General features: G+C 35.6%; 1 protein-coding gene across 2 annotated transcripts in view; it reads left to right on the forward strand.

Annotated features, from left to right (window-relative positions):
- The window catches only part of arhgap9 (Rho GTPase activating protein 9), a 41,980-nt gene that overhangs the window by 337 nt on the left and 20,900 nt on the right, over nucleotides 1-20,743 (forward strand). For both annotated transcript variants that reach the window (XM_051112095.1, XM_051112096.1), the window contains exons 2-4: nucleotides 10,496-10,987; nucleotides 11,975-12,306; nucleotides 19,040-19,267. In XM_051112095.1, coding sequence (XP_050968052.1) covers nucleotides 10,597-10,987; nucleotides 11,975-12,306; nucleotides 19,040-19,267 — 951 coding nt within the window. In that variant the 5' untranslated portion in view covers nucleotides 10,496-10,596. The remainder of the gene's footprint in view (nucleotides 1-10,495; nucleotides 10,988-11,974; nucleotides 12,307-19,039; nucleotides 19,268-20,743) is intronic.

The raw sequence follows: 20,743 nt of genomic DNA on the forward strand, positions 1-20,743 counted from the left end.
TTATTATAAAGTGTGCATGCTATTAAAGTAGAAATCTGTACATATATCACTAAAATGAGGTGTTTATGTAAATTGTTCACTATATAATTCACAATAAACTACAGTATTTTCAAGTTTTAATAAACATTCATTTAGTGCACCATTTTTTTCAACACAGTCATGTGGCAAACACAGATAAACAGTGTGTTTCATAACAATGTGCTTTTATCTTATGTTCTATTGTATTTTAATCTCTCTCTCTCTGAATATTCAGATGCATGTTTGACCAATATGATTTTTTTTTTGTGGTTGAGTTATTCTTGAGTTATTGCATTTGGTAACATGTGATGGTATCTTAGGCTTGCTCTAAGTGAGACTCCCGCTGTGCTGTCACTTCGAATCTGAGAGGAACCATCGAGCCGTGAGACGTTCTGGGTTGCGTTCGGAGTGAAATATACTGTATGACACGAGTGTGAGCGTCACGGGCCGACACGAGCCGATGATCTATAAGCTTGATCGGCTCACTGATGGCATTTCATTGCTTTGAGACTAGATTATAACATGACACAGATGAGTCACTAAACATCACAAAGTAGACTTCAGAGCTCTAAAATGAACCCGAACAGCTCAGAGCATAAAATGTCAGAGTTTATGTTGAGATCTAGAACTTTTGATGGCAGGCTTTAGTATTTAAGTTGAGCACAGTTGAGATCTTTTGTGAGAAGCAGGAAATGGAGAGACAATGAAGGCTTGTTGTCTGTAGGAGAAACGATTCAGATATTTCTGATTTCTGAAGAGTTTTCTTTCCAGGCCGGCTGGAGTCTGATCTGGTACCAGGAACAGCATTGTGTTCATTTATATAAGAAGTGCCACGTTTAATGTAAAATTGCGTAACAGTCTTTTGCACAACTGGAGAACAAAGCAAATGTGCTTTGCTGTAAAGTCGTGCCGTCATAAATCTGGTGCATAAACGTTTTCTTTCTGAAAATCCCATGAATGAAGCAGATTATTTTTTGCAGCGTTTCCTCGCCTGTTAGTTTCAGATTGACTGTGGCTTTATCATCTCGTCAGAACTGCTGAATGCCTGCTGTTTGTCCATCCGGTTTGTCTTATGAAACGTGTCCTAGAACACACACTCACACAAATCCGAAACGCTGTACATAATCTGTATATTTAGTGCGTTTATAACTTGAGCTTTCGGTTGACATCCAGTCGCAGTCGAAATCTGTGATTTTAGGGTGAAGTTCACTGACTGTTCTTAAGAACTTTCTGCACTGCCTTCTGTATTTCTCCAAGCTAAATCACAAATGAATTGCTGCCTCAGTTCTGCAGTTCCTACATAAACAGGAAGAGGAAATATGCCGTAAAACATTTCAGCCTACTAAATTTGAAACGTATGTTTAGTTGATGCCCTACTTTTATAAAGTGCTGCCAAAGTTCATTGCACTTTCTTTACCAGCCAGTTAAAACTCTAAATGCTCAAGCACTCATGACATAAATGATTAAAGAAATGAAAACAAAGACGTTTTAATGGCAAAATCATATTTGTTATTGTGTAAGATTATGAACAAATGCACTTGTGTGATTGATCTGTCTATCTGGGTCGTGTTTCACAAAAACAACAGAAGCGGTTGAGAAATTTAGGAGTGTGATAAGAGAAGTTATCAAATAATATAGTTTTAATTATAAACAAGCCCCAAATATACTGTGCAAATAAATTATAGGAGTGTGTTTTACAAGATAATAATATTTCAGCCTTTCGAAATTTCACATTTGCTTCAATTTGTAATTGTTTGTAAAATTTACTAGCAATTGCTAGGTGAAAGTTGTTTCAACCCTTATTTATGGGACTCTTGTTTTGAAAGGTCTATGCTTTGCTACAACCATCTACAACATATTACAATATAAGTAAACACTGTCATAATTCATCAGCAGTAAATCATAAGCAATCTAATGTCATAAATGCATGCTATTTTTTGATCGGGAACTGCTTTAAAATGGCCAGACTGTAAAAATGCACAACAACGCCGCATTTTTACTTTGAAACGTGCACCGCTGATATTTATTTCATGAAATCTAGGACCTAATCTAGACTTACGAAGTTTAATTAGCACATTAGGCTATATCACAATTCCTGTTTTCTTTTCTGACTCTAAACTGAATTTTTTAGACTTTTTAGTGAAATCTCATGCTGTCAAGTTCTAATAAGCCAGTTTAGATCATCAAACCCACTGTCAGCAATGATTTTATGATCTACTTATACATTTAGGTGCATCTGTCTGTTACTGTAGTGTTGATTTAGTGTTGGATGTGTCTGTCTGTCGCTGTAGGTCGATCTGACTGTGTTCAAAAGATCGTAATGGAAAAAGCTTACAGCCATGGGGCTCTTCCTGCTGAATGCACACACACACGCACACACACTCTAAATGAGGACACATCATAGACTTCTGTTATTTTTATGTAAATCTAATTATAACAACTGCAAACTAAACCAAACCCTAAAAGATTTTTAGTAACACTTTGCATAAAGCCTTTATATGCATGCATTATAAAAAGACTTTAATGCATTAATTAAATATGCCGTGCAGTGCACCTTATAATGCATTGTATGATCTCTTGCAATTGCAATCACAGTTATAATGCATTATAATACATTGCTACAGCGTTATACAGTATAATGCATTCAAACACATGACAAACAAAGCTTCAGATATTAGTATGCATTTTAAATGACAATTATTTGATAAAAGATATAATGCATTATAATGTTTATTATGAATACCTTTATAATGCATTATACATAAAGGCTGTAAAGGGTTTTATTTAATTAAATAACGTGTTTAATTACCTTTTCATCAAAATGATTAATATATTAATGAAATATTTTATTTAAGAACAGTTTTTCTGATTGAGCGCATCTCTGGATGTCTCCAAAGGCAGTTTCAGTCAGATTTAACCTGGAGCTATAGCTAAATAAACACAAGTTCATCTGATAAAGCTTCAGTATCCAGCAGAGACGCTCAGAGACATTTAGAGCAGCTTATGAGCTGAAGCTTTATATCACAGCAATATAATTCATTAAATTAGCTTGATTAACATCTATTAGGCTTGTCACACTTTATGTTTGGGTTTTGGGGTTTTGTGTTTCTGTTTCTTATTTCACACATTAGTATCTCACACTGTTTATCTTTGTTACTATTAAAATTCAGTGTTATCGCCAGAGCAGGACACTGTTATTTCAGTATTATTTTTTAATATTATAGTTTTTGAATCACGTATCTTCATGTTTTCAGTTTTCTTTAGTTAGTACTTGTTTTATTTTAACAAAAGTGTTTTTTTATTGGTTTAGTTTAATTCTAACAAAGGAACAGAGCATTGTACCACAGGCTTAAAAGCAGTGATAACATTATTAATATTATGCTTGTAAAACCCAAGGTTCACTAGTGGCTTTAACCCAGGGTTACATACTCATTAAATACTGTTGCATGATTGCTGTAGAAAGGCTTATGCTTTTTATGACACAAATACTTTCCACTAGCTGTACTTTTAGAGTCGGCATGTGACATATTTGCATTTTATCAACGCTTGTTCTCTATAAATGATGCCTCTGGCTCTCTGAGCTGTTGGATGTGATAGTTATAATGTCTGATCTCTATAAAGAGCTGCGTCAGAGTGTTTGTCATGTCAGTGTCAAACTACAGATGAACTACATTTACTGTACACTAATGTCTCTTCTGCTCACCAAGGCTGCATTTATTTGGTCAAAAATACAGCAAAAATTGTGAAATATTATTAAAATTCAAAATAACTTTTTTCTATCTGAATATACTGTAAAATGTAATTTATTTCTGTGACGCACAGCTGAATTTTCAGCATCATTACTCTGGTCTTCAGTGTCACACGATCCTGCAGAAATCATTCTAATATGCTGATTTGCTGTTTAAGAAACATTTCTGATTTGTCGTTATTTGAAATAGTAATCTGTTCTAACTTTATAAATGTCTTTTCTGTCTCTTTTGATCAATTTAATGCGTCTGTGATGAATAAAAGTATTAATTCCTTACACGTAATAATTCTAGAAGTTCAGTTTAATGCCTTCTCAGCATGAGCGGAGTTTAATGGTTTTTCCCTGAAATTGCATAATGATGACTAGTTAAGTCTGTGAATTCTAGTTTGTGGGTCACGACCAAATGTGACGTGTTTGTTTAGCAGTTCAGATGTTTAACCATAAGTTTACCGCCATCTGATGCGTTGATATTATTAGACATGGTTGCTGACGGGGTGTGTGTGTGGTTTTGTATTTGAGGTTGAACAGGATAACATGAAGAGGTAAATGGCACACTACAGCAGCCACAACCTCATACCTCAGTCCTTATTACCTGATCAACTCGACAATATAGAGAGAAAACACAAAGACACAAACACACACTCACACGGATCAGTTCGCATCAGTGATTCATCCATTGATTTGTGCTCGCTGTGTGTTTGTGGATACCAGGACTCATCTACACAACACTAGTCACATGTAGTGTCCAGAGTGGACAACAGCGGAGTTTTGATACACACACAATGCAATCGTACACTCTGTGCCTGCAAACGAGGTTAATCAATTAATTCACCAGTCAAACGGATCATAATGAGTCATTGTACAGTGACCGAATGACACAGTGTTCCCTTATGTGTGTGTGTGTGTGTGTAGGGTAAATGTCTCGCTGATTTAAGATCATTGAAGACAAACACCAAAGCAAACGCTGTAATTATGAAGACAGTGAAAGTGAGTGTACGAATGTCCCAATCTTTGCATCACATCAAGCAATATCATCTTTCACGACTGACCAATCAGCAGCGCCGAAAGATTTCAGGCGGAATTCTATTGGTGGATTCTGACGCACAGATCCCGAGCAACACAGCAACAGGGCAGAAAGAGTGAAGGGCAAAAGTGGAGCTCAATGGCACATCAACAACACCATCACACACACGCCGCCCGTATCGCACATATAAACTTTTCTGAATGTTAAAGGAATATTCTGGTTTCAAATTAACTTAAAGGAATAGTTTAGACAGAAATAAAGATTCTGTTATCATTTACTCACTCTAATGTCGATTTCTTCTGAGAAACACTAAAGGAGATGTTTAGCAGAATGTTCACGCTGCACTTTTGAATATGAATGACTTGCGTGCTGTTACTTTAGAACAAATTAGGAACTTTGTAGCAGTGCCCTAGCAACCAACTGGCAACCACCCAGAATACCCTAGCAACAGACCAATTTGGAGTAGACGTCACAGTTACTTCACCTGCAGCTGCGCACGCATAGTGGTTGCAGAAAAACACTGGTAACAAGTGGAGGCAAATGGGTAAAATCCATGGAATAAGAGGAAAAATCTATGTTTGTGCCTTTTGATGTCAAAATCAGAATGCAAATCATTTTTATGAAATACTGTCATCAAAGACGCCATTTGAAGCTAAACGCATATATTTAAACAGACATGCTATGGATGAAAACTGCTATGAATACTGTACTTTTAAAGCATAAATTTGATTTAAACAATAGGTCTACGTAATATTCACATATGCTGTTCACATATTAGCCCTACAATTACTTGTAACATTTTTAAATAACATTTATTTATTTTATCTCACAATTCAGACTTTTTTTTTCTCACAAATGCAAGTTCATATCTCCTAATTCTGACTTTATAACTCGACTGAACTCAAAAATAGTGAGTTTGTCGGTGAGTTTTTTCTGAGCCGAGGGGAAAAGAGAGAATGACGATTTGTTTTTCCTTATTAGAATTGTGGGATATAATCTCTGAATTGCAAGAATAAAGTCAGAATTTTTAAATATAAATCAGATTTACCTTTTTATCCATTGCTCTATAGACTGCCACTTGAAAACCGTCATCTTCTGTCACTAGATAAAAACATCATCCCTGTTTCGGATCTGAAAGACTATCCCACTATTTAACATCAATTTCGTTTAATAACAGTGCTTATCGCTGGGTGACAAGCTCTCGTAATATGCAGAGAATATTTCGAAAATTACATCTAATCAATAAAATCTATCATCTTTTTAAATGTGACTATTTTGTACCGTATCTGTGTAATTGCATCCCGAATGTTTACGAACTTATAGCAGGTTCTGGCAAACACCATTTGCACTTCCTTCCACAAATGTGAAATCTAGTTTAGCGTTTGACATTATTTTAACATTATCATGCAGACGCTGTAGGAGTAAACACACGCGTGTTCGTGTGTGTTGAGATGGAATCATGTCTCGTTTTCTCTCTTTCTTCATGTAAGGTCAGGCGTGAGATCGGTGACCTTCACTCTTGGCACAGATGGAGCTTACAGCAGATTTGAGCTGCTCTGTAGGAAATCACTTGTTTTTGCCACAATGCGTGCGTCTGTTTTTGTCTGTGTGAGTGTGTTCTTGTTTTGACTATAGTTGTTTTGGACCAAATGTCCTCACTTACAGTGTGACATATTTTGCCAACCGAATAGTGAGACATCTGACTGCTACTCACTAGTTAAAACAGCTTATAAATCAAAAGATGTTCTGATGTAAATCTAGTGTTCTGCACATGTTTGTGTGATGGGTAAGTTTAGGGGTACAAGGTTATGTTTTCTGATAGAAAATATCCTTAACCTGATAGAAAATCAGTGGAAGTCTGTGCAATGTCCTCACTAAAACAGCCAAACAAACATGTCTGTGTCTGTTCTTGTTTCTGTGTGTGTGTGTGTGTGTGTGTGTGTGTGTGTGTGCTTGTTTTTGCTACATTGTGGGGACCAAATGTCCCCACAAGGATAGTAAAACCTGAAATGTCCCCACAATGTTAAAAAATGATTAAAAATAGTAAATGATGTTTATCTGAAAGTGTAACGATGCAAACATGTTTTCTGTGAGGGCTAGGTTTAGGGTTAGGGTTGGGTTAGGGGATAGACAATATCGTTTGGTCAGTATAAATCTATAGAAGTCTATGGAAAGTCCCCACAATTCACAAAAACAAACGTGTGTGTGTGTGTGTGTGTGCTCAATCCTTCAGTGTGAAACTATGAGGTGTCTGTGAAGGCCTGTCGTGTGCGTGTGTGTTTTTTAGCATATGTTCTAAGTGAGTCAGGCCGGTGAATGATGAAGGAAGGAGGCTTCTGAGTGTTTTCTGGTTAGTTTCTCGTTGCTGGAGCCGCTGTGAGTCTGTTGGACTCTGGTGCCGGTGAAGCGCGTGTGGTTTCCTGTTTTCTGCATGTTACGTTTCATCTCCTTATTTCTCACAGAGACAATGTTTGCTTTTGCTATCGCACACAACCGTATTACTCTGACATTACAAAAGGCATCCGAGCGTTTGTGTGATAGAATCACTACAGAAACACACAGAAACCATGAGCTGAAAATCTGAGATTCAAAGCCACATTTAAAACGAATGTTTATTGCTTAAAAAAAAAATAATAATAATAATAATTATATATATAATTATAGATTTTTCTTTTATGTCAAAAATCATTAGGATATTAAGTAAAGATCATGTTCCATGAAGATATTTTGTCAATTTCCTACCATAAATATATCAAAACTTAATTTTTGATATACAATTAATTTTTCATTTGGACAACTTTAAAGGTGATTTTCTCAATATTTAAATTTATTTGCACCTTCAGATTCCAGATTTTCAAATAGTTGGATCGCGGCCAAATGTTGTCCTATCATAACAAACCATACATCAATAGAAAACTTGTTTATATAGCTGTATCTATAAATCAGACGGTCATTAGGTGTGAAGAACATTTTAATAATCCAAATATTTTTCCATTATAAAGATGCTTCTGTGCATTCAAAAAGGTCCATGGATGTTAAAGGTACTTCATGGAACTATCAATGCCAGTAAAGCAATAAAGATCCTTTATTTTGAAGAGTTTAAGTAGATGAATAATTGATCATTTTACAGCTGAAGAGACAAAATACGGAGACATTTTCATATAACGCAACTCAAGTTGTTATGTTGCTAAAACAATTTGTAATGAAAACAATTAACAAGAGATGCATAAATGCATTTTCTCTTGTGGTCTCAGACGTTTGGAGCCCATGTTACATTAAGGGTCATTTAGCATCCTACTTTGTAGTGAGGATTATCAGAACATGCTGAGGATTATCAGTAAACCCACCCACCCACCCACACACACACACACACGTATTCCTATCATTATCCTTTTTTCTACTGTCCAAACTGTATTTAACCTAAACCTACCCTTCACACAAAACTACAGGCATTTTTACATTTTCAAGCACTTCATTCTGTGATGTATAAGCTTGTTTCCTCATTAAATATCTCAACAAGGACAAGGATTTTGGATATTTCCAATGTAGGGAACGTACTGTGGGGAATACCAGGTACACACACACACACACACACTGAATGTTTGTGTTAAAAGCCTTTCTGTGTTGCCAGCGTAGAGCGTGCAAACTCTCAGTCTATCAGCCATCAGTTCACACACCACAAATATCGGCGGTGCATTAATGCCCACGTTAGCATCATCGTTGCGAACTGATGGTTGAGCAGTTCTTCTGAAGTGTGGATGGACTAGATAATGGATTCTTGTTCATTATAGGACTGTTGTTGTAACTTACTTTTATTGTCTGAGATTTTAAGTTAATATTTTAATAAAATATTTAAATATTTGTGACCCTGGATCACAAAACCAGTTTAAAGTAGCACGGGTATATTTGTACCTAGAGCCAAAAATACATAGTATGGGTCAAAATTATCAATTTCTCTTTTATGCCAAAATTCATTAGGATCATTTTGCAAAATTCTTGTCGTAAATATTTCAAAATTTCATTTTTGATTAGTAACATGCATTGCTAAGAACTTCATTTGGACAACTTTAAAGGTGATTTTATCAATATTTTGAATTTTTTTGCACCCTCACATTCCAGATTTTCAAACAATTGTATCTTGACTGAATATTGTCCTATTCTAACAAACCATACATCAATGAAAAGCTTATTTATTTAGCTATCAGATGATGTATAAATCTTAATTAAAAAAAAAAAAAAATCGACCCTTATGACCTTCCACGGACACATTTAATAAAATACTTCATGATTCAGTTAAGTTATTTATTCATTTATTTATTCTTCATTTTCTTTTTTATGATATACTTAATTATTAGCTTTTCACCAACTCTCAAGCCTCAGTTTGGAAAACCCTGCAACTAGACAATGTGTTTTTTTAATGTTAAGTTATTTTATGATCACTAACATGCCAATAACATACAGTTACACGGACAAGTAAATTTTGAACACAAAATAGATCAATATATTGGTCAAACCAATTAACTGTACATTTTGAGCTTTCAAAATTTGAGTGAATTTTAAGTAAAAACAGCATTTATTTCCAGTTTTCTAGAAGCTACTTTTCATATCCTGTCATATGAAAATGTGCTCACCCTTAGTTCATCCAAGATGTAGTTGAGTTTGTTTCTTCATCAGATTTGTACAAATGTGTCATTCCATCACTGTCTCAGCAATGGATCCTCTGCAGTGAATGGGTGCCGTCAGAACGAGAGTCCAAACATCTGATAAAACATCACAATAATCCACAAGTAATCCACACCACTCCAGTCCATCAGTTCACATCTTGAGAAGGCAAAAGCTGAAACAAATCCATCATTAAGACATTTTCAATCCATTATAAAACTTCCTGCAGTGAAAAAGTGGTCTGGTCTGAATCAGGAGAGAAATCTTTCAGTGTATAGAGTAGTATTTTGCGCAGTGAATGTTTGCCGTCAGAATGAGAGAGAAATTTTTAAAATTTGCTGAAAATGTCCTCAATCTCAGGACATCCAAGATATAGCTGAGTTTGTTTCTTTATCAGATTTGGAAAAATGTAGCATTCCATTACTGTCTCAACATTGGATCCTCTGCAGTGAATGGGTGCCGTCAGAATGAGAGTCCAAACAGCTGATAAAACATCACAATAATCCACACCACTCCAGTCCATCAGTTCACATCTTGAGAAGACAAAAGATGAAACAAATCCATCATTAATGAGTTTTTAACTGCAAACTGTTGCTGCTGGATAAATTATGAGTCCATAAAATGATGCTTCCTTCAGTAAAAATTCAGTCGGTCTGAATCAGGAGAGAAATCTGCACAGATCAAGCACCGTTAACAGTCAAAACAGCTCTAAACAAATATGTGGCTGGATTTTGATGTGAGAAACAACAGGAGAGAATAGGAGATTCACTGACATTATCACTGGAGGAAGTGTTATTATGGATTATGGACTCAGATTTGAGTTAAAAACGTCTTGATGGATTTGTTACAGCTTTTGTCTTCTCAAGATGTTAACTGATGGTCTGGAGTGTTGTGGATTATTGTGATGTTTTTATCAGCTGTTTGGAATCTCATTCTGACGGCACCCATTCACTGCAGAGGTGTGATGGAATGACACATTTCTGTGTTTACTGGCATAATATCAGTATGTTATTTTGTGAGTGTAACAAGCCTTTTTGTTTCAGATCATGGCACTTGTGTTGTCGCCCTGCGTGCCCGTCCTCTCATCTCACTCTGGCGGTGTCCGTGTCCAACTATCACCCTCCGCGTGTCACTGAGAGGAACCATGCTGTCGGGCAGCTGGCGCCGTGGAACCGTCATCCCGTCCGTGAGCAGCCCGGGCGCGGGTAAAAGCGGGTCGGGGTCCAGGCTGGGCAGTACTGTGATTCTGGAGGCTCAGTATGATTACTCGTACCGCGCCGCCGACGGCCGGCTGGTTTCCATACACGAGGGCGAGCGCTTTCTGCTGCTGAAGAAGACGAATGCGGACTGGTGGCAGGCGCGGAAGATCGGGGTCGGAGCGAAGGTCAAACCCATATATGTGCCGGCGACGTACGTCATCGAGCTGCCCGTCAGCCAGTTCCGCCCCGCGCTGTCGTCCAGCCAATCAGCATGTGAGAGTTTCAAGATGATTCCACGAGGTTCCCTCACACCCTGTATGCAAACGCACGGCTCAGGTATACAAGCTCCTTATATAGTTAATTAGAAACAATACCATTCAAAAGTTGGGAGTCTGCTTCTGCTCACCAAGGCTGCATTTATTTGATCAAAAATACAGTAAAATTGTGCAATATTATTAGAATTTAAACTAGCTGTTTTCTATGTGAATATCTGTTCAAATGCAATTTATTTTTGTGATCAAAGCTGAATTTTCAGCATCATTACTCCAGTCTTCAGTGTCACATGATCCTTCAGAAATCATTCTAATATACTGATTTGCTGCTCAACAAACATTTCTGATTATTATCAATGTTGAAAACAGTTGTGCTGCCCAATATTTTTGTGGAAACGGTGATGCATTTTATTTTTCAGGATTTACAGATGAATAGAAAGTTCAAAAGAACAGCATTTATTTGAAATAAAAATCTTTTGTAACATTATAAATGTCTTTACTGTCACGTTTGATCAATTTAATGCAGTCTTGAGGAACAGAAGTATTAATTTCATAAAAAATAAAATAAAAACTAACCCCCCCACAAAAAATGTTTTTTTTAATGTTTTGGCAACATATGTATTAAATGTGAGCACAAAGTTCATCCAAAAGTGATCAAATTTTTTTTTTGAAAAATATAAACTAAAATTCTAAATCTAAAATATAAATAGGTATATTATTTATTTATTTATAAATAGGTATATATTATTTATATTTGTGGAACAAGCAATATTGAATTAGTTGAAAAAAATTAGACTGAAAAAATTATTTATATATGATAAATATATCAGTAAAAATGTATAATATATGTGTATAATTTATACAAGCAATTTTTATATATAGTTGGTAAGTTCACTTCATTTCTGTGAATAAGTCAAAATTGTTTGTGTTTTCACTCCAAAATGCACTTGAAAGTACAAAAGAACATACATTTTAAGTACATAAGGGCGAGTTTTGGATGAACTGTCTCTTTAAGGTCTAATTTGCCTGTTTTGTGTGTCGTTTCTCTCAGTGCCTGATAAGCAGTTCTGTCGTTCCATGGAGAATCTCAACTGCAGCAGTGCCTTGATGGACAAACACTCCGGCGGAGTCTCAGCGCGAGGACGTTTCCCGACGTTACCCCTCTCCGGTTCCTCCGCCTCGCCCTCGGGTCACCTCTCGGTTCCGGCCGGCTTTTTGAGTCCCGGGGTCCCGATCGCCCGCAGCCAAAGCTCCAGCAACCTGCCCCAAAACCCGTACCAGGACCCGAACCGGCCCAACCCGGGCCCGAGCAGCCCGACCAAATCCTACAGCCAGTGGGACGTGAACGCGGCCACACGCAGACACACGCAGGGACACATACAGGTAACGCACGGGAGTCATCAGATTAATATAACTGACGCTTATAATCTCTCAATATCATGCAAATCAGCTCTTTTTCCTTTCTCTCCAACTGTTTGACTGTTTTTTCTGGTTTCCTCGTGTCTTTAAACTCAATAATCAGGGATTACAGACACATTCAGGCCACAAGATACTCATTTCTAAGCAAATGCTCTAATTCATGTAGTAAATTGTAAATAAAACAAAGATTGCTGGTGTGTTTTACAAGAAAAAATTATTTCCGTCTTTCTCCTTTAAAATGCAATATGTTTCTTGTTTTTCTTTTTTATTGTGATTTTAAATTATTTAACTGTTTTCACATTCATTCAAGAATCTGCATCAATGTTTATAATGAAAACATAATATAATATAATGTAACTATAAAATATATATTTTATGTAAGATATATACTTTTAAAAATCAGTCAATCAATTTCTTATTTTCAAAATGCACTTACTTAGAATCAGCATAAATGTTTATTATGAAAACAAATACATTTATTTAGTTAAAATGTATGAACATGGTTGAAATGTATATAATATTCACTCAAAAAATGTTATAAAATCATATTTTCAAAATGCATTTAAATCGCTTAGAATTAGCATAAATCTGTAATTATGAAAATAATTACAATTAACAATAATTAGAATTAATTAAATACATACAAATTAATTAATTACATTTTAATTACTGAATTAAAAAGTATGAATATAGTTAAAATGTCTGTGGAACAAGCGATATTCAATTGGTTAAAAAAATTAGGCTAAAAATTTTATTTATATATGATATATATATCAGTAAAAACGTATCGATATATAGTGATAGATATATAATATATAATAACAATATATTATAGATAAAAAGCAATATATATATATATATATATATATATATTTGAGTTTAAGTTTGTCTAATATATGTGTGTACTGTGTGCAATAAAAAATACAATATATAAATTGTAATTAATAATTATATTAATAATATAATAAATAATAATATAATATATGTTATATAAATATATAATTACAAACACATTCATGTATATATTTAAGAAATATTTACAAGTATATGTATTTATTATAATTTTTATATAATTTCTAAAAAATATTTTGTACACAACATATTTCTCTTAAATGTATACATTAATTTGTGTGTATTTATATATACGTAATAATTACACAGTGTACACACAAATATATTAGGCAAACTCAAACTTGTATTTTGTGTGCGATTAATCATGATTAATCAGTTGACAGCCCTAATATATTTATAAATCACTCATTTTTACTTTGAAATCACTAATCATAATTAAATCCCAGACTTAATTTGATGTAGAAACATTTTTTAGTCAGAAATTGCTAGTAAATTTCACAAATGATTACAAAAAATGGAAAGTACCACTGAATTAAATGGGAAAATGTATAGCAGAAAGACTGAAATAGTATTTTCTTGTAAAACATGTTTGAATATTATTTGATTTATTTACTTTTTGGCTATATGCACACAAAACAAACACACACTCTCATATTTCACATAAGTGCGTGTCTCACACTCGTACTGGAGTTTGAATTTTTAAGCAGCTCTCGATATACTGTACAGTAGATCCTTAAATACAATCCCTGCTGAAAGCCGTGGTCGCGGTGTGCCAGAAAAGACTTTTTCTAGGCGATCAAACACAGAGGAGCCGTTACACAACACACACACACACACACACAGAGCGATGCCAGCCTGTGCCGGACCGGCCCGTCCCGTCCTACATCCCGCCTGAGATAAAGAGGCCAGCAACATCACTGACAGCCAATCGAGCAACACTTACACACACCACAGAGAGAACGTCACCCAAACGTCGCTCTTTATAGCTCACGAACCTTGTTTCATTTGAGTATCAGGTTTGTCTCCTAACATTCCTCTGAATGAGTTTGTCGTGTCAGCCAATGTAAATTATTTTTATGAGACATGTTTGAGCTCATATTCAGACTTTGGGATCTTAATCAGTTTGAGACATCATCGAGATCTCTTCTGGAACTCTAAAGGACCAAAAAACAGTCTTAAGTAGCATGGGTATATTTGTAGCAATAGTCAAAAATACGTTGTATGGGTCAAAATGATTGATTTTTTTTAATGCCAAAATCAAGTAAAGATCATGTTCCATCATAACTTAATTTTTGATTAGTAATATGCATTGCTAAGAACTTCATTTGGACACTTTAAAGGTGATTTCCCCAGATATTTTTATTTTTTTTGCGCCATCAGATTCCTGATTTTTAAATAGTTGAAAAAAAAAAATTTACGCTTATGACTGGTTTTGTGGTCCTGGGTCACATAGAGAGAAAGATTGAAGAAGCCACAAAAGTCTTTATTTTGTCTCATTGCTGCCTATGAGAAACTACGGAAGCCTGTTTCTGCCATTTATTCAAAAATAAAAAAGGAACTGGGATTTTTTTTCCCTTGCTATTCTCACTCTTTTCTCAGAACAGTGAGATACAAACTCACATTTGCATGCTGCAAAGTCAGAATTGAAGGTTTGAAGGTCAAGCAATTCTGAGAAAAAAAGTCAGACTTGCTTCAGATAAAAGTTTCAACTACCTTTTCATTTTTTATTCAGTGGTGGAAACAAACTTCCAATAACTGTGTGATTTTTTATAGTTATTTATTTATTTATTTTAATTCTATCTTGTGGGTTAAACAGATGAAACAGCTGAAAGCATCAGATTTCTTATAGCTACTATTAAATCCAAGGCCGTAATCATGTCTTGTTAAGTAAGCAGTTTGAACCGTTTCTAAGTCATATTTGTATGCTTATGTTAAAAATGCAAAATATTGTTTTGTCCAGTCACATTCAGTTATGAATTAGTATATTTTCAATTTAAAACAGTGAAACAGTAAAGCCCCGCCCTCTTTGAGGGTCAATTTGATTGGCATCTCAATCATTTTGTCATCGATGAGGCAGAGCAGCCTGAAAATGTAACTTTTAAACATTGTGATTCTAATAACAAGCGGAGCGTCAGTATCAAATATTGCGGGGGATAATTTGTCCATTTCTACTAATTGCTGAAGACTTGTGCCACTCATGGTGATTTCAGCGGTTTAGATTGTTATTGTTGTAGTGCTGAAAAGCTCTACAGTCCTGCAGCTGAGTTTAGAGCATTGCCACATAGAAACTGACAGGAAGTGACATCACTCTGCATGTACACAATAAAACGGTTACTTCAGTCTATATATATTTGGACACTTAGAGATGGCACATGCACACTTTATAACTCTACAAAACCAATTTCTAAAGCTCTAAATGTTGCACACATTTTTATCAAGTAAAAGTTCTTATAGTGTAATTGTACAAACGTCCACATCTGATTTTTCTCAAGTAAACGTCAGAATAACTATAGTCATATTTCCAGACTGAACACTTACTGGACTGAAGCAGCTTGACTTGATTCTCCATGAATCATTTTTTAGTCTCAAATCTGATCACCAGGATCTTTTGAGGAACATTTGTTTGTTCATCTCTCAATCATCATTGGATTGCATTGCATTATATGTTTGGATCATTTCAAATTCATCTTACTAAGACACATTATTGGAGATATAGAGTGACCACTCATATTTACATCATTTTATGCAAGTATCTGCTCTACTATATTAAAGAAGTTCACTTCCAGAGCAAAAATTCACATATAATGTAGTCACCCCCTTGTCATCCAAGATGTTCATGTCTTTCTTTCTTCAGTCGTAAAGAAATTATGTTTTTTGAGGAAAACGTTTCAGCAGTTTTCTCCATATAATGGACTGATATGGTGCCCTGATTTTGAACTTCCAAAATGCAGTTTAAATGCAGCTTCAAACGATCACAAATGCGGTTGTAAACGATCCCAGCCGAGGAAGAAGAGTCTTATCTAGCGACACAATCGGTTATTTTCATTAAAAAAAAAAAAACAATTTATATACGTTTTATTCTCAAAGACTCATCTCGTCTTTCTCCCCCTGAACTCTGTGTATTCTGACTCAAGACAGTTCGGGTACGTCGAAAAACTCCAATCATATTTTCTCCCTCAACTTCAAAAATCATTTTAAAATCATCCTACATCGCTGCAGAAGAACAGACACAGTCTTTGCAAAGTGAACATGCAAAGAAGATCAAACACCCTTAACAAAAAAGGTAAAACAGTGATATAGGATGATTTTGACGTTGAGGGAGAACATGAGATGGGAGTTTTTCGACATACACTAACTGACATGAACCGGAACAAAAACAGTCCAGACAGAGTGAGACAAGACGAGCATTTGACATTAAAAAGTATTTAAATGGTATTATTTTTATAAAAATAACCAATCGTTATGTTAGATAAGACCCTTCTTCCTCGGCTGGGATCGTTTACAACCGCATTTGTGATCGTTTGAAGCTGCATTTAAACTGTATTTTGAAAGTTCAAAATCAGGGGACCATATCATTATGGAGAAAAATCCTGAAATGTTTCAAAGAACAATTTCTTTACGACTGAAGAAAGAAAAACACGAACATCTTGAATGACAAGGTGGTGACTACATTATATGTTAACCTCTGTTTTGGAAGTGGACTTCTCCTTTAAGATCTCATTGATTTACATCACAAGCATTAGAATTTCATGATATAAATATCAGCATCTACAGCAAATTCATATTTTTGCTGAGTTTGAGTCTCTGAGTAAAACAGCTGTTCATCTCATGGATCAGTAATGATACATTTGTAACATTTAATAAATACACTGTTGCATTTTAAACATTATTTCATATAATGCCAGGGTTAAATCTCGTCATGTTTCATGCACTAGTTTGTTTAACTCTGTCGATTCTAGTGTTTAATTTCTGCATTTACGGTGATAATGTCACCGTCTGCTTGTGTTTCCAGGGTGTGACGCTCTCATACGCTCACACACGGCTCAGTGGAAAAAGTTCAAGGCTTCATTTTAACCGTTTCCCCTGCAAAACAACATCAGTGTTTGAGCTTCAAACGAACCGACTCGCTTTCAACAGCCTGTTTTATTCCGTACTGAAGCCTGTAATACTCCTGAATACTGTATTGTGATCCAGGAGTCAAACGTGGCCGATGTCAGAGAGAGAGACACCTGCTGTTTGTCTGTGGCATGACGCTCGTCCCGCTCACGCCGCGTGGCCATATGGCATCACAGAGATGAGTTATATAATCCAGATCTACAGCGTTCTCACCTCAGGAAACATCCGTCCGTACGCAGCATCTCCTCAGAGATTTACAGCACATAAACGCACCCTAATCCAGTCGCCAGAGCTTTTAAGTGCATGAAATGACATCAGCAAACCTTTTATGTTCGGCTTTTTTATTGTTCGCTGGCATCTAATGGTTTTTCTTCCTTCTCTCTGTATTGTTCATATTGTCGTGTCTGTCTGTGTTTTAGGCCACTTCCTCTTGACAGTTGTGGCTTCAAGCTGTTTTCTTACTTAGTGCTTGTACGTCTGAAACCGCACTGATACACCACGCTCGCTCTTAGTCCAAAAATGCACTCTTTAAGTTCACCTCTGTCCACCTTTAAACCTGGATAATCTTGCATACGTACTAATTAGTCCCACATACACAAATTAGACGCACACTAAGAGGATTGCATCAGAAATCATGGTTGCATGAACCAAAAAGAAATGCAGTAATTGCTTTTTAAACAGGTTTAAATCCCGTGATTGGCTCAGTGAGTGTTGCTGAAACAGAACAATGTTTTGAAAGCAAAATTACATCAGCGTTAGGGCTGAACTCTCACTCTCTGAGATTGATTTCATGCATCCTTGTGCTCCAAAATGTGTTAGAAACACTGTTGTTATTCTTCACTAAAACTATTAAAAATGGTTTGTCAGTAATTGAAGCTGAAATAAAATATTTAAAAAATAAGAAGATTAAGTACTAAATTAACTGAAATGAGAAAAACAAACTGTTCAAAATCATTTTTGGTAATAAAGCTGAAATAAAATATCAAATATGCAAAAGAAAAACTGAAAAAATAGAAATGAGAAAACTGAAAAGTTGAAGTACTAAAATAAACTAAAACTGAAATAAGAAAACTGAAACTAAAGCTACTGAGGATCACTTTTGGTCATTAAAAAATAACTTAAATAAAATATAATGTGGAAGTACTAAACTTACTAAAGCCGAAACTAAAATAAGGAAACAAACTAAAATGATTAAAATCTAAAAGATTATTTTTGATATTTTAAAACCACAAACTTAACAAGAAAACTAAAAAAAAAAAATGGTGAAACTGAAATAAGAAAACTGAAACTAAAACTATTAAAAATTTTTGCGCAACTGAAAAAAAAAACCCTGAAATAAAATAAAAAAAATTGAAGTGCTAAAAATACTAAAACTAATACTAAAATAAGAAAAACTAAAAATATTAATGTTTGTAGTTCCTGAAAAAATATATACATTACATGAACTTAAAAAAAAAATAGTAGCTGAAATAAATGAAATGATACTAAATAATACTATAATAATAAAATCAAACTACATAGAAATGTTTAAAAATAAAAAAATATCAAATAATATTACTAAAATGAATATGGAAACTGAAAATAGAAAAAATAAAATCCAATTAAAAAAAATAAAAGTTTAAAAATATTCATAAACGCCATAATAATAATTCTGTGACTGTACATGCTGCATTCGCAGTAAAATATGGACCGTATTTCTGTCTAATCTCTTTAACATTTCTATCCTCAGATCTCATCCTCCGCCTACATTTCCCAGAGTTCTCTGTCAGAGCAGGGGAAGCGGCAGTGGGCGGAGCCTCCCAGGCCGTTGCCAGGTCAACGGCCCCTGCAGACGCTGCAGCTGTGGGACCAGTACCGTGATCCCGGCACCGGACGCTGTTACTACGTCAACACCGTTACCGGGGAGCGCTCGTGGAAACCTCCGCGTAGAGCCCGAGAGAGCAACACCAGCGAAAAGGTAAGCGACCAATCAGATTCCAGAAACAACGACTGTACCAATCAGAGACTGTATTAATCAGCCGTTTGAACGAATTGAGTGAGTCAATGATTCAGTGACTCACTAATAAAGGCAGTCACTCATTCATAAAGAGTCGCTCGCTTCTTTCTGATTGTATCACTAGTTTGAACAGAACCAAGCGAGTCAGTGATTCAGTGACTTAATCATAAAGAGTCTCTCTCTTAGTTTCTGCTTTGTTTCTGAATGATTAAGTTGTTTGAACAGAACCAAGCGAGTCAGTGAATCAGCTGTTTGAACAGAACCAAGTAAGTCGGTGATTCAGTGACTCATTCTTAAAGAGTTGCTCGCTTTGTTTCTGAATGTATCAGCTGTTTGAACAGAACCAAGCGAGTCAGGGATTCACTGACTTAATCATAGAGTGTCACTCGCTTAGTTTCGGAATGAATCAGCCGTTTGAACAGAACCAAGTGAGTCTGTGATTCAGTGACTCATTCATAAAGAGTCGCTTGCTTTGTTTCTAAATGAATCAGCTGTTTAAACAGAACCAAGTGAGTCAGTGATTCAGTGACTCATTCATAAAGAGTCGCTCGCTTCATTTCTGAATGAATCAGCTGTTTGAACAGAACCAAGCAAGTCAGTGATTCAGTGACTCATTCGTAAAGAGTCGCTTGCTTCATTTCTGAATGAATCAGCTGTTTGAACAGAACCAAGCGAGTCAGGGATTCACTGAATTTATCATAGAGTGTCACTCGCTTAGTTTCGGAATGAATCAGCCGTTTGAACAGAACCAAGTGAGTCTGTGATTCAGTGACTCATTCATAAAGAGTCGCTTGCTTTGTTTCTAAATGAATCAGCTGTTTCAACAGAACCAAGTGAGTCAGTGATTCAGTGACTCATTCATAAAGAGTCGCTTGCTTCGTTTCTGAATGAATCAGCTGTTCCTATAGAACCAAGTGAGTCAGTGATTCAGTGACTCATTCGTAAAGAGTCGCTCGCTTCATTTCTGAATGAATCAGCCATTTGAACAGAACCAAGTGAGTCAGTGATTCAGTGACTCATTCATAAAGAGTCGCTCGCTTCATTTCTGAATGAATCAGCTGTTTGAACAGAACCAAGCAAGTCAGTGATTCAGTGACTCATTCATAAAGAGTCGCTCGCTTCATTTCTGAATGAATCAGCTGTTTAAACAGAACCAAGTGAGTCAGTGATTCAGTGACTCATTCATAAAGAGTCGCTCGCTTCATTTCTGAATGAATCAGCTGTTTGAACAGAACCAAGCGAGTCAGGGATTCACTGACTCATTCATAAAGAGTCGCTTGCTTCGTTTCTGAATGAATCAGCTGTTCCTATAGAACCAAGTGAGTCAGTGATTCAGTGACTCATTCGTAAAGAGTCATTTGCTAAATTTCTGAATGAATCAGCCATTTGAACAGAACCAAGCAAGTCAGTGATTCAGTGACTCATTCGTAAAGAGTC

Source organism: Labeo rohita, chromosome 6 (assembly GCF_022985175.1).
Source record: "Labeo rohita strain BAU-BD-2019 chromosome 6, IGBB_LRoh.1.0, whole genome shotgun sequence".
Taxonomy (NCBI): domain Eukaryota; kingdom Metazoa; phylum Chordata; class Actinopteri; order Cypriniformes; family Cyprinidae; genus Labeo; species Labeo rohita.